Source organism: Rhinolophus hipposideros (assembly GCF_964194185.1).
Source record: "Rhinolophus hipposideros genome assembly, chromosome: 7".
In the NCBI taxonomy this organism is placed as follows: Eukaryota; Metazoa; Chordata; class Mammalia; order Chiroptera; family Rhinolophidae; genus Rhinolophus; species Rhinolophus hipposideros.
Genome location: NC_138053.1, coordinates 58,895,152 through 58,908,498, shown reverse-complemented (window position 1 = coordinate 58,908,498; position 13,347 = coordinate 58,895,152). Strand labels below are relative to the sequence as shown.

Below are 13,347 nucleotides of genomic sequence, written 5' to 3'. Positions count from 1 at the left end.
TAAAAATTAAAACATTATGTATATATAAATATTTTTTAAGATATTCTTGGTGCTAATTCAACATTTTTCATACCTGGTGAAAACAACAAAATTTTAAATTTTTTTTGCTTTCTTTTCTTTCTGTCTAGTCACAGTGACCTGATAGCTTTGTAGAGCACAGTTTGTTTTACATTTATATTGGTAAAATAAAACAATGAAATGTCATTTGCTAAGAGGAGATAACATTTTGAGTTTTTATACTTTTTTCTAAAAGTAACTATTACTACCTAAGTAACTACAGTTCTAAATGGTTTTCTGTTTAAAACATTTAAATCCCTAGGACAAAATTAGGCCTACTAGAGATAAACATATCCATCAATTTTTCTCTGGAACTCTCGATAAACACATTATCCATTCTCCCTAGTGAGCTGACATTTCAAGCAAACATAAATCATGATCTTACCTCTAAATGGTGGAGTCATAACCCTGAACATATTAATAAGTGAATTACATGAAGCAATTTTCAACATTAGTATAAAATCATCTATGAAATTCTCATAATTATTTTTACTAAAAGAAGCAGTATAATTTAAACATATGTTCAATTTCACAATTCAAAAATTTATATGGGAGAGGCAAGCACTGGTAAATGCTCCAACAACAAAAAAAGACCCTGAATATTACAGATGATAGTCATCTTCTTTGGATAAGTCACTTTGTGACCCTAATAGTTCAAAGATATTTGTAGACTTTGAAATAAGCTAAAAGTTACTTTGAGACTTTAATAACAATTCAAAAGGGCATTCTATGCTGCCCCAAACAGGCATTTTTCTAACCTCCATTACTTAACCAATATAAAATAATATGAGATGTGAACTCTTTGAAGTAATGTCCTATTAAATCCTGAGATCATTTCTAGTGCTAATCTGACCATTAGGAGACAAATTTAAAAAGAAAAGTTTAAAATTTTATGTTCAGATCTCAGACATCAAAAAAAAAGAAAAAAGAAAACCACTAAAAGTATAGCTTATTAAAGCAAAAAAGAGCTCTGCAGGGGCCGGCCCGGTGGCTCAGGTGGTTAGAGCTCTGTGCTCCTAACTCCGAAGGCTGCCGGTTTGATTCCCACATGGGCCAGTGGGCTCTCAACCATAAGGTTGCCGGTTCAACTCCTCGAGTCCCGAAAGGGATGGTGGGCTCCGCCCCTGCAACTAAGATTGAACACGGCACCTTGAGCTGAGCTGCCCCCCAAGGGATGGTGGACTGTGCCCCCTGCAACTAGAAACGGCAACTGGACTTGGAGCTGAGCTGCGCCCTCCACAACTAATACTGAAAGGACAACAACTTGAAGCTGAACGGCACCCTCCACAACTAAGATTGAAAGGACAACTATTAGACTTGGAAAAAGAGGCCTGGAAGTACACACTGTTCCCCAATAAAGTCCTGTTCCCCTTCCCCAATAATAAATAAAAAAAAAAAAAAAAAAAAAAAAAGAGCTCTGCAGAGGATCTGAAAAATACCTGGGCCAATTCAGAGTAACAAGTCAAACAGCCAAATGTTGTAGCCTGTGCAAAAAAAGGGTGGCTAACTGTCCAGATGTATTTCAATACTCGAATAGTTATAAATGTGCACTCTTGGTATAACTTTGGTCATTTGATGCAAAAGTTAAAAATCCAATGCAGATACAATAATAAAAATGTGAAGCTTTCGGAGCCCACTGGGTATTGCTTTTTTGGCCAAAGGTAGGGCTTTATAAATATAAATACAGAAGCCAATGTAAATATCTGTAATCATTATATGAAAGACATATTCCTTTAGTAATTTCATTGACGCTAATGATATCCATATATATTTTTACACAAAGTTTTCTATATTTGCACAATTCCTAGTATATTTTTAACTCCTCAAATATATTTGGGAATCATTCCAGACCACAAGACTCTGAGGAATTGCAGAATTTATCAGACTGACGTGTCAACACATATGAATATAGAACTATACAATGTTGTTTTTATTCAGCAAGCATGTCATAAACAAAATTTTCTGGTTTACGATGTTAGGTAGATGAAGGCAATTAAAGTCTAACTGTAAAAAAAATAAACTCAAAAACTTTAACTCTACAACTCAGCTAACGAAATTTTTTTTAAGCTAAATTCACATTATCTTAAGATTCTGGGTCCAAAGAATCTGATTTCGTATACTTTATACCCCCTGCATGGAGTTTAATGTAAAGTCATGAGCACACTGCAGATGAAATATATGTCAAATATTGTCTTGCAAATTAAAAGAAACAGTCAAGAAAACAAAGGCTAGTCCATTTAGCCAAGATAGAATGATGATTCCATTCTGTTTATTGTTGTTTGTTACTGCTTTCGTTTTTAAATGCTGGTAAGAGGTCTAAAGACAAACTTACCTTTAACTTATGATTTAATCATGTTTCTAACCAATCATAATTAGAATATTAAAAAAATGAAGACAAATAGCATAACATAATCAAAGAAGAATCACCAGGGTTTGAGACCTGTTCTTTCACTTATTAGCTGAATGATTTTAAGCAACTTACGTATTTTGAACCAGTTTCCTCATTCTTACATGGGAAATATAATAGCAATATCTACTTTACAAAGTTGTTCTTGGACAGTAAGGAATAAAATGGATCTGAATACAATTTTGTAAAACTGGAAAGAAATATATGCATTCATTGGGTTATCATAAAAAATAATTTGCCTGAGAGAAAAGTTGTTTAACGTATAATAGATCTGCTTCTTTATATTTATATCTCTTAATTAAAATATTTTTAATTAAACAAACATTCATCTAAGTAAATTGTGTAACTACCAATGTCCTCCATTTTAACAATTTGGATGAAAGAATAATATTTTACAACCAAGAGTGATGACATTTTTAAAGTATAATTTTCTCATACTTTCAAAAATCTTGCTTATAGCATATTTTGTTCCGTTAACAAAGCATATGTGTACTTCCAATTAAACCTTATGACTAGACTTAGTAGAAGGAAAGCTATTTATTAAATTTCTACATCAACTCTAAATCTTTCTTTTTTTCTTATTTGGTTCATTTGATGCAAACACAATAATAGTGTAATATACTCTTTTCAGCGGTGAATAATAAATTACTATTTTGCTTTCTCTACACTCATTACCTAAAGGAGGCTTTAGATAGAACCAAATATAGTTACAATATCAAACACAACAATCAAAGGTAAAATACTTGCAACAAACCATACCTAGTGATAAGAACCGCATTATCGTGGTGGGCAATCCCATTTTCTGGAATGGTGTTTCCATCACTTTGGTGGGAGAGAATGGATTTCTGCCATTTACAGAAGCTATCGAGGGACTTGTCTGCATGGTGGTTTATCTCCAAGTTTGGCTGCAATACAACATGCATACCAGAAATGTTCCAAACAAATTACTAAGGTCACTTGTTAAAACTTTTGAAGACTAAAAGTGGGACTCTAATTAGAAGCAGTGGTTTCTAGGAATAATCTCTTGCCAATTTTTATCTCTGTAATATCTGACCTAGAGTTAATTTAGTGTATTATTGAACAAACATTCTTTCCAGTTCCAGCTTTAATGATAATGTGAATATATGTGATTATCAGCATACAAAAACAACCAAAACCACTATTCGAAGGTCTGTCATGCAAATGCTCACCTTTAGACTGAAATGTATAGCTAATATACAAATATGTATCTTTATCATGACATAAGAGGTATATTCTTATAAGCGATTTAAAATTTGCTTAAAATATGAAATGCTTAGTGCTGAAAATCATATTCAACTAGAACTTCCTAAGAGGAGCAATAATAAATTAAATTATTTTATAGTACATAATTCTATAGCCTGTCTATTAGGAGTTGGGATTTGTAAACTAACTCATTCTTACCTGATCTTCTGTGAGAACAATTAAGCGGGCCACTATAATATTCACAACGTTTCCTAGGCTGGAATCACGGTAAAGTTTGGCAACCTGACCTCCAGAAAATAAGAAAAGACACAAAGTCAGACAAAAATCATAGGATGATTTATTATTTTTTTACGTGGTAAAACAATTTTTCATGACTTTAACCACTGTGTATATAAAACGGTTTTCTCTTATCCCATATCAATTAAAACAATACCCTCAAAATGCCATTTAAAAGGTTTGTTATACAAGTCTACCTCAAGAAATATTTTCTCCTAAAGATGAACTACAACATACTAATTGAGAGGATGAGCAAATGTTTTAAGTTAAAGAAAACCTCTTAAACAAAATTTAACACAAACTATTCAGAAACTCCTATTATCTGAAAACGAACCATAAAATCATCTTTAAATTTATTTTCTATGGAACTGAAATATTAGTAGATCAATCCTTTCTCACGTTAGACAAATAAATTCTTAAAGTCATTATTTCACAATAAAAATCTATAACCTTAGTCAAAAACCACAACAAACTATTAAGTTAAAATATTATGTAGAGGGATCAAACTTACAATATTCATCACACTCAAAATGTAATGTTCAATGTCTTTGCGGCCATGGTAGCCCACCATCATTTTGTCAGCCACTACTAATGTCTCCACAAACCGCTCCGTGCTTACTGATCTCTTCTGTCTGTGGCGGATATGTGTGCCATTCATTGGTCGTGCAGAAGGAAAGGCAGAGGTGTCATTCAGCCACCAAGGTTTGCCATTTTTTATGAGGTCTACAATAAAAAAAAATTAACTAATTCAGACAGGTCCATTAATTAAATTTATTTATAGGTATTTCAAATAGACATGCTTCTCATAAATTCTCTAACATATTTAGATTTTTCAAAGTGACGGGAGGAGATGAAGAAATACAGTAGTGAGAAAATTAAACTCTTTCAATTTTTCAAATTACATTTTCTGAAAATTAAACATTAATCATACTCAACTGTTCATGAAAGCAAAACAAAATAAATCTAATGAATTACTTAATAAAAAAGAATTTTCAAGTAAGCATTTCATAATATTCCAGTAAGTACATCATCATACTTTTAAATTTAGAATGGGTACTTTAAAAAATCGTTTAAAGTTGTTTAGAAAGCTACTAGAGTATTAACTTTCTAAACAAACTAAGATAGTCCTGAGGAAGAACATTAATGTTGCAAAAATCTATTCTTAAGACGCTTCTGAGCATTTAAAGTAAGATGCTTTTATTAAACTATCTTAATTAGAGCAATTGTATTGCTCTAGAAATCTCTATTTTAAAAAGCTGTGAATTATTTTTTGCATTTAGTTTTGTGGTCTCCAACTATTTACACTTTGAGAGTACTCAAAGTATTCCTTTTCCAAAACCTAGAGGTAAAGGGCAATAGAATGAGAGTTGAAAGATCATGATTCCAGCACGACTCACTTTAAACTACATTTTAGTGTGGACTGTAGCTTATCCTTGGTTTTCTAGACCTTTGGTTCTTCAGTACACAGGAAACCTTGCAGTGCTATAGCACTTGGAAATGCTTGCCTCATTTACATTCCTCTTCACTTAATAAACTTGAGCATACAGATCCTCTGCACACCTCACTTTCACATTCTTATATTGAACAGAAATCTTTCGAACCTCCACTTATTAAAAAATTGAGTGAAGAAAAATTAGATTAATTTATATGGCATACTTGACAGAAAGTGGCACTTTCTCAATTTCTCTAACTTCTTTAGCCTTTCCCTTTTAAAAATTACTTTGGTAGAAGTTATAAATTTTAAGACATAAGAAGAAAGGGACCAAGAGAAGTATCGGTCAAATATTTTTGAAACTCATATAAGGTAGTGTGTTTATTCCTAAAGGTCAAGAGAAGCAGACACATACTATTTCTTATTTCAATAGTATATTCCCGAGACAGCCAGAAAGTATTCCCCTATGTCCAGTTGTGGCAGACAGTCTCTTAAGGTGGCCCCCAGGACCTCCTGATGTTCACCACACCTTTCTGTGATTTCCTCCACTTTAACATGGATGGGACCTGGGACTTGTTTCTAACCAACAGAATATAGCAAAGATGATGAAATGTAGAGGAGTACTGTACATAATAATTATGTTACATCATATTGTATCATCTATCTTAATAGAGTCTTCCCCTTGCTGGCTTAGAGGAAACAAGCAACCAAGTTAGTGAACCATACATAGCAAGAAACTGCTAGGGGCTTTTGGCAGACAACCAACCAAAAAACTAAAGCTTTCAGTCTTGACTGGGGAAGAATCCACTTCTCACTCCCATGGTTCTTGGCAGCATTCCAAGTGGGGAAGTGGATTCTGCCCCAGTCAAGACTCCAGATGAGAACCCAGTCCTGGCTGAGGCTAAGTAGATAACCCATCCATGCACATACACCTGGTCCACAGAAACTGGGACATAATAAAAGTGTATTACTTAAGCCTTTGGGTTTGGAGTAATATTATTATGAAACAGCTAAAATCTTTTTTGTATTACATAACTCCAGTTTCTCCTGCTCACTTTCCTGTGATCATAAAACCACTCATGTATTCAAATCATGCCTAGTCTTCCCTTCCTCTGACTAGACAGCTTGCATGTCTAAATATAAAATTTAATTTCCATTATTTTCATCATTTTCACTTCTCTGATCCAACCAATTTCTTATTTTTATTTAATGTGTTGTGAACACATTTACACACCATTGGGCAAAATAAACACTTAGCAATGGTGTTTCTCCTTTGATAGCATTCAATACAAAGTAGGTGCTGTTATTATAATCATCATTTTCATCATTTTCAACCTTTTAGCTTTTTAATTGTTTGCATGGCTACCATTCCACTAGACATATGTATATATAATGTCTTTGCTGGATATTCACAAATGAAGAGTTCCTATACTCAGAAAACTTGTAGCCTGATATACATACAATGTAAGAACACTGAATGTATAAAATCAAAATAGATAACATCCGCAGTTTCATTTTAAAAATTAATCCAGCATCTTGAGAGTATAATGCTAAGTGAAATAAGTCAGACAGAAAAAGCAGAGAACCCTATGATTTCACTGATATGTGGTATATAAACCAAAAAGAACAAGACAAACAAATGAGAAACAAAAACTCATAGACACAGACAATAATTTAGTGGATACCAGAGGGTAAGGGGTTGGGGGGTGGGTGATGAGGGTAAAGGGGATCAAATATATGGTGATGGAAGGAGAACTGACTCTGGGCGGTGAAAACACAATGGGATTTATAGACGATGTAATACAGAATTGTACACCTGAAATCTATGTAAATTTACTAACAATTGTCACCCCAATAAATTTAATTTTAAAAAAATTAATCCAGCATGATTAGATCATTGCAAAACAATATCTACATTTTATAATTGTCAATTGACCGCTTCATGTTAAGCTTAATGATCTGTAACTAATATATTTTTAGTCTAAAATAGAATACACAACTGACTCGGGTTTTTTTCAAAATGAAGATTAGTAGTTCTTCAAATGATACTCATCACATATGCTTTGCTCAGTTTAACTTTAGAGTGTAGAATGTTACAGAAAACATTCCTTCATAAGCACATACAATAAAGAAATTTTCCTCAAAACCAAATACATTGATCTCTTTGCAGTCGAAAATAAGATTTCAAGTGATCAATTTCGAAATATTTTTAATATAGAGAGCCATTCAAGATTATCTCATTAACCTGCTTTATTTTTCATTTATAGCACTTATTACATCTTGACAGTTGGACGTGTATTTATTTATTTGATTGCTTACTTAGTTAACTGTCTCCTCAGTAGAATATATGCTTCATGCGAGCAGGGACTTTTCCTGCTTTATTTATTTCATCCCCAATACCTAGAATAGCCTTGTACATATATGCTAAGTTAATATTTAATAAACTCAGAAGTAGATAATGCAGGTATAGAAACATAATATCTATATCAATGGAGTATAAGAACATTCAATTATCTCTGGGTGGTTTGTATAAAAGCAACTTCATTTTTTTTTTCTTTTTCTTTTTATCCTGTATTTTCTAAATTTTCTTCAAAGAATAGATATTACTTTCAAAAAAAACTTAACTCATATCTTAAATCTAATTAAAATATGAAAATTCATATCTGAATATGAGATAAATATGCCCACAGTCAAAAGGGTTTTTTTAAAGCTCATATTTTGATATAAACTTGAGGTCCCAATAACTCAGGTTAACTGGCAATGTATGCCTACAAAGGTACATCTCACTTGAACTAATCTATTGAAATAGTATCATAATTAAGATCAGTAGTTCTTAACCTGACATTTCCCAAACTTACTGAATTTACAAAATGCTTCTTTTTCAATAACATCTAGGGACATTCTGATGGAAATTAAGGAACTACTACTATATTCCCACTATTGGGAAGCCAGTGAAGTGTTTGAAAGTGTTAATATAGCCGGATGTAGGAGACAGACTTGACTATAGACAGGAAGACAAACCTGGAGACAGGAAGACCAGTTAGAAAGTTGTTACAGTGGTCTAGGCAAGAGATAATGAGGGTCTGAACTAATTCAACTGGTGTTAGGGGTAGTAGAAAGGAAAAGATTAAAAGCGAGGACCATTTAGGAAATAGCCTCAGTAACCTAGGGGGAAAGATTGCAGAAGAAGAAAATCTTCCCGCAAAAGGACAGAATTTTATGATTGCAGTAAGACTGTAGTTGCAGAACTATTTGACTCAAGCCTAAACCATTGAAAAATAACGATTTGCCTGAGTAACACCAGTTAACAAGATAGGCATGTCAAAAGAGGATAATCTGAATATAAAACAATTATATTACAACAAACAACTGAATATTTAAGCCCTAGTTTTTAAGGAATTTATATATAGTTGTATTCATAGCCTAACTTTTGTTGAATACAAAAATAAAGCAAATTGTTTCCATAATATTTAGTTTCATTACTCATTACTTCATTACAATACAAAGACCAATCAAATCTTTTTTATTAGTATTTATTATAAAATGTTATTTCATGTCTTAAGCGGATTCACTTTAAGTGGACTTTACCTAGTACCAATTATTCTTGACCAACTGGACCTCTTGTAATTAAAAACCTCAGAGATTACTCAAGAGAGAATGTGTTATGAGAACAGGCAGTTGAGGAAAGAACTTTAAAGAACACTTCTACCTGAAGCAGAAAATAAGGAGCCCATGAAGAATACTAAGAAACAAAAGGGCAATGCATTCACTAATTGTAAGGCAATGCATTCCATTTTTTTACAAATCTACATATTGAACCCACCCCATTTTTCACTAAATTTACTTGCTGGTGAACTCTTCTTTATATTAAGCTGAAATCTGCCTGTGGGGACAGAGCCCCAGAAAGCAGTTTCCAGGCTCTCAGCCTCACATAGAAAGGTGCTGGCTCAGGTAGTAAATGGCCATCAACTGTGATTGGATGGCCAAACTGTGGCTAGTTGGCCGTCAGCTGTAACCAGTGAGCCATTGGCCACTAATATAACTGCCGTGGCTACGCTAGCAGAAAAAGAATGAGGGCTAGCAAGAAGATGGTGGCTGGCAAGCGCAGAGTGCTGTTAGGATGGCGGGTTGCAGATTATGTAGATCCTGCTTCCTGTGTCTCCAGCCCAGCCGCCAGCGAGAACATATTGGTTTGACTCCCCTACCTATTGCTCTGTGGGTGTTCCTGTTTGGCCTTACCATGTCCTGCGTTCTTATGTGGGGAACGGGACCAGAGACCCCGCCTGACACCCTGCACGACACTGCCCCTAGTTCCAGTTAGTAGAGCTACATAGAACAAATCTAATCTCCTAAAAAATAATATAATAGCCCTTTAAATGCTAGAAACAGACGTCTCAACAATGATGATAGCTACAATTCGACTGAGTAACTAGTGTGTGCTAAGAAGAGTATTCAGAGAAGTTCGGTATTTTGTCCAAAGCTTACACCAAAGCCCATGTTCTTTCTACTATGCCAGACTGTGTCCTCTGTTTCTCTAAGTTTCCTAACACTTAAACTAAACAGCCTCCTATTTCCCTACCTCTAGTCTTGCTTTTCTCTAATTCAGTCTCCACGTGGCTGCCAGAGTAATCTTCAGAAACCTAAACCTGATCATGTGATTCCTACTTGTCATGCACAGTGTCTGCTTCCGCTCCCCCGCACAAGAACGCAGGACATAGTGAGGCCAAAAAGGAACACCCATAGAGCCATAGATAGGGGAGTCATACCACTATATTCTCCCTGGCGGCTGGGTTGAAGATACAGGAAGCAGGAGCCATACGATCTGCAATCCTCCAACCAACCAACCCACTTGCTAACTGCAATCCACCCTTACTACCTCAGGCACGGCAGTTATGTCAGTGGCCAATGGCTAATCGGTTACAGCTAATGGCCAACTAGTCACAGCTGATGGCCATCTACTACCCGAGCCAGCACTTTTCCACGTGAGGTCGAGAGCCTGGAAACTGCTCTCTGGGACTCTGTCCCCACACTACTACATAAAACCTTTCAATGGATTTCCAGCGCACTTAGGGTAGACAAACCCCTCAACATGGTTTATAAGTCCTTTGTGATCTGGCCCCTTCTTATCTCTCCAGTCATCTCTCACCACCACTTCCCCACCCACTATGAATCTTACCCCTATTTCTCCAACCCACATTCTAATATCCAGTTATATAAATTGTCAGTTCCTGGAACGTGACATTCTTTCTTTAGGTTCAGAACCACTGTAAATTCTGTTTCCTTTATATAAACCCATTGTTCCCTCCACTTCTGCCCAGCTATCTTGTCTTATTCCTTAAGACTCAGCTTAGAAGTCACTTCCTCCATGAAGCCTTCTTTGACCACTGAAGTTTAGGTTTATTGTCCCTATTATGTAGTTCTACAGTACCATAATTATCACCAACTTTGAATACCACCTTAAAACTCTTCAAGTCATATTCAAGTGTCTAGATTCCTGCCCCTAGCATAAAAATATCAGGCTGACCAAACAGCACACAGTACTATGGGAACACCTGTGCATGAAAGCTATAACTGTTACCTGAGTAAATTAAGGTGGCTTTCTTTCCCCTTCAAAGAAACAAAAAATCAAATTTTACACAGACTTACATTTTAAAGACTTCTGAAAGAGCTTCCAAAATTCACTTAAAACTACTGATATGTGATACTTTTGAAATGACTCTGGGCATTATCGTTCTAATTACTCATTTCTTATTTACTTTTACTATACATGTCAGAAAAAAAGTGAGTGGCAAACAATACAATATGCTTTCTAAATGCCATAAATTTCTAAATGTTCACTTACCTGAAACCCCACAATGAGAGTGATCATACAGATGCCGTTGTTGAAGGGTAGACTTTTTGTAAATCACATGGGGATGGCCATTTTCATAACTAAAATGTTTGGAATCTTCTGTGGTATTCTTCAATGGTTCAATAAAATATTCTTCATCTTCTGTAGCAATAACACCATGCTAAAAGAAAAAGAAACAAAGAATTTACCAAGAAGAATCATTTGAAATATTAACATTACCAAAACTCAAAAATAAATTTATATCTCTCCAAAAAACATGTTAATGGAAAATTAATGAATTGTCTATACTCAGCAAAATATTATATGAATTTTCCTTTTCTTTAAAAAGGATGTTTAAATGCTTTTACATGCTATGCCCTGTACTAAGCATGACACATAGATTATTTCCTCCGATCTTCCTAAGGTACCTCTTCCTGAGGTAGCAGAGATCTCTATGCATTCACTAAGGCTTATTTCCTTTTCAAATTGTGCACACTTAACTACATCCTTTGTGTTTAGGTATAGCTTTGTAATCGAGCTTTGGCCAATAGAAAATGGGCAGAGAGTTGTATATCACTTTTAGGCCCAGCCTCTGAAAACCTCCCAATAGAATTCTCCACTCTCTCTGAAAAAAAAAAGACCTGGGGAAGGTAGAAGCCAAAAGAGAAGGAACCTGGGTACCTGAGTGACCTCGTGGAAAGCTGTCCATCAGAGATAAGGGAGAAATAAATGTCCGTTGTGGTAACTACTGATATTTTAAGGTTACGTTACACCAATTAATATGTCCTTAATATACATCCCACATATCCGCATTGTGCAGATGAAGTAACAGGCTCAGAGGTTAAGAACTTGCCCAATATTGTATAGAGGTCAGTGAGGGAGCTGGAATTCACACAAAGCTCTGCTCTCATTCACAGCATTATATTGCCTTACACCTGTTTATTTAGCCAACTCCTACTCAGCTCAGTCATAGCTCCTCTTTAAGTGGTTACCAGAGGGTAAGAGGGGGTGGGAGACGAGGGTAAGGGGGATCAAATATGGTGATGGAAGGAGAACTGTCTCTGGGTGGTGAACACACAATGGGATTTATAGATGATGTAATACAGAATTGTACACCTGAAATCTATGTAATTTCACTAACAATTATCACCCCAATAAATTAAAAAAAAAAAAAAACTTCCTCTTGCCTAACTGGAATAACTTCACCCTCCTATGAGCTCCAACAGAGCTTATTATTTATTTTTAATTCATTTATTTGTAATTAATTCCACACAGCTTTGCTACATCTCAAGTCCTGAAGCTATATTTAAAGTTGGTATAACTTTTCAACTGCATGTTTTATCTTCCAAACTATACTAGTCGCTTTCCTAAGGCAAAGGGTTATGTCTCATATTTCTTTATATCAGTTACAGGCACAGACAGTGTCTCAGATATATTGTGCATACCAAATAAAAGTTTGCTGATTAAAAGAAATGAGATAGTAAAAGTTATCTGCATCAGAAATAAGAATTTCCATCCTTGTCTAATACCTTGTTTCCCCGAAAATAAGACCTAGCCGGACAATCAGCTCTAATGCATCTTTTAGAGCAAAAATTAATATAAGACCGGGTCTTAAAATGCTATAAGACCCGGTCTATAATATAATATAATATAATATAATATAATATAATATAATATAATATAATATAATGCTGGTCATATTAATTATTGCTCCAAAAGATGCATTAGAGCTGATTGTCTGGCTAGGTCTTATTTTCAGGAAAACACGGTAGTGTTTTCATAAGTGTGGCACATGTGAGGACTGCTCTTAATCTGACTAATTTACCCTGTAACACTGGATAAAACACAAACTCTCTGGGTGTATTTCCTCAGCTGGAAAAATGAAAGGGTTGGTGTAAATTAGTGGTTTTAAAACAGCACTCTGGGGAGCCCTAAGGGTTCCATGGAAGTGCCCTCAGGGGATCGCCCCAGACAACAAAGACAGACCTACATGGCTTGGATTCCTGGGCTTAGGAATCAGCTGTGCTTTTATTAATCTATATATTGAGTTTCCACATAACATCTCATTTGAGAAAAGGGTTTGTTGCTTTAAAAAGAAAAAAGCTGAAAGCCTCTAGTCCA

At 34.9% G+C, this 13,347-nt stretch overlaps 1 protein-coding gene across 1 annotated transcript in view; it reads right to left on the bottom strand.

Moving 5' to 3' along the window:
* Positions 1-13,347, bottom strand: part of ADAMTS6 (ADAM metallopeptidase with thrombospondin type 1 motif 6) — a 263,654-nt gene that overhangs the window by 231,561 nt on the left and 18,746 nt on the right. The window contains exons 4-7 of the mRNA XM_081054061.1: positions 11,239-11,407; positions 4,476-4,687; positions 3,887-3,970; positions 3,224-3,369 (exon numbers count right to left, since the gene is read on the bottom strand). Coding sequence (XP_080910187.1) covers positions 3,224-3,369; positions 3,887-3,970; positions 4,476-4,687; positions 11,239-11,407 — 611 coding nt within the window. The remainder of the gene's footprint in view (positions 1-3,223; positions 3,370-3,886; positions 3,971-4,475; positions 4,688-11,238; positions 11,408-13,347) is intronic.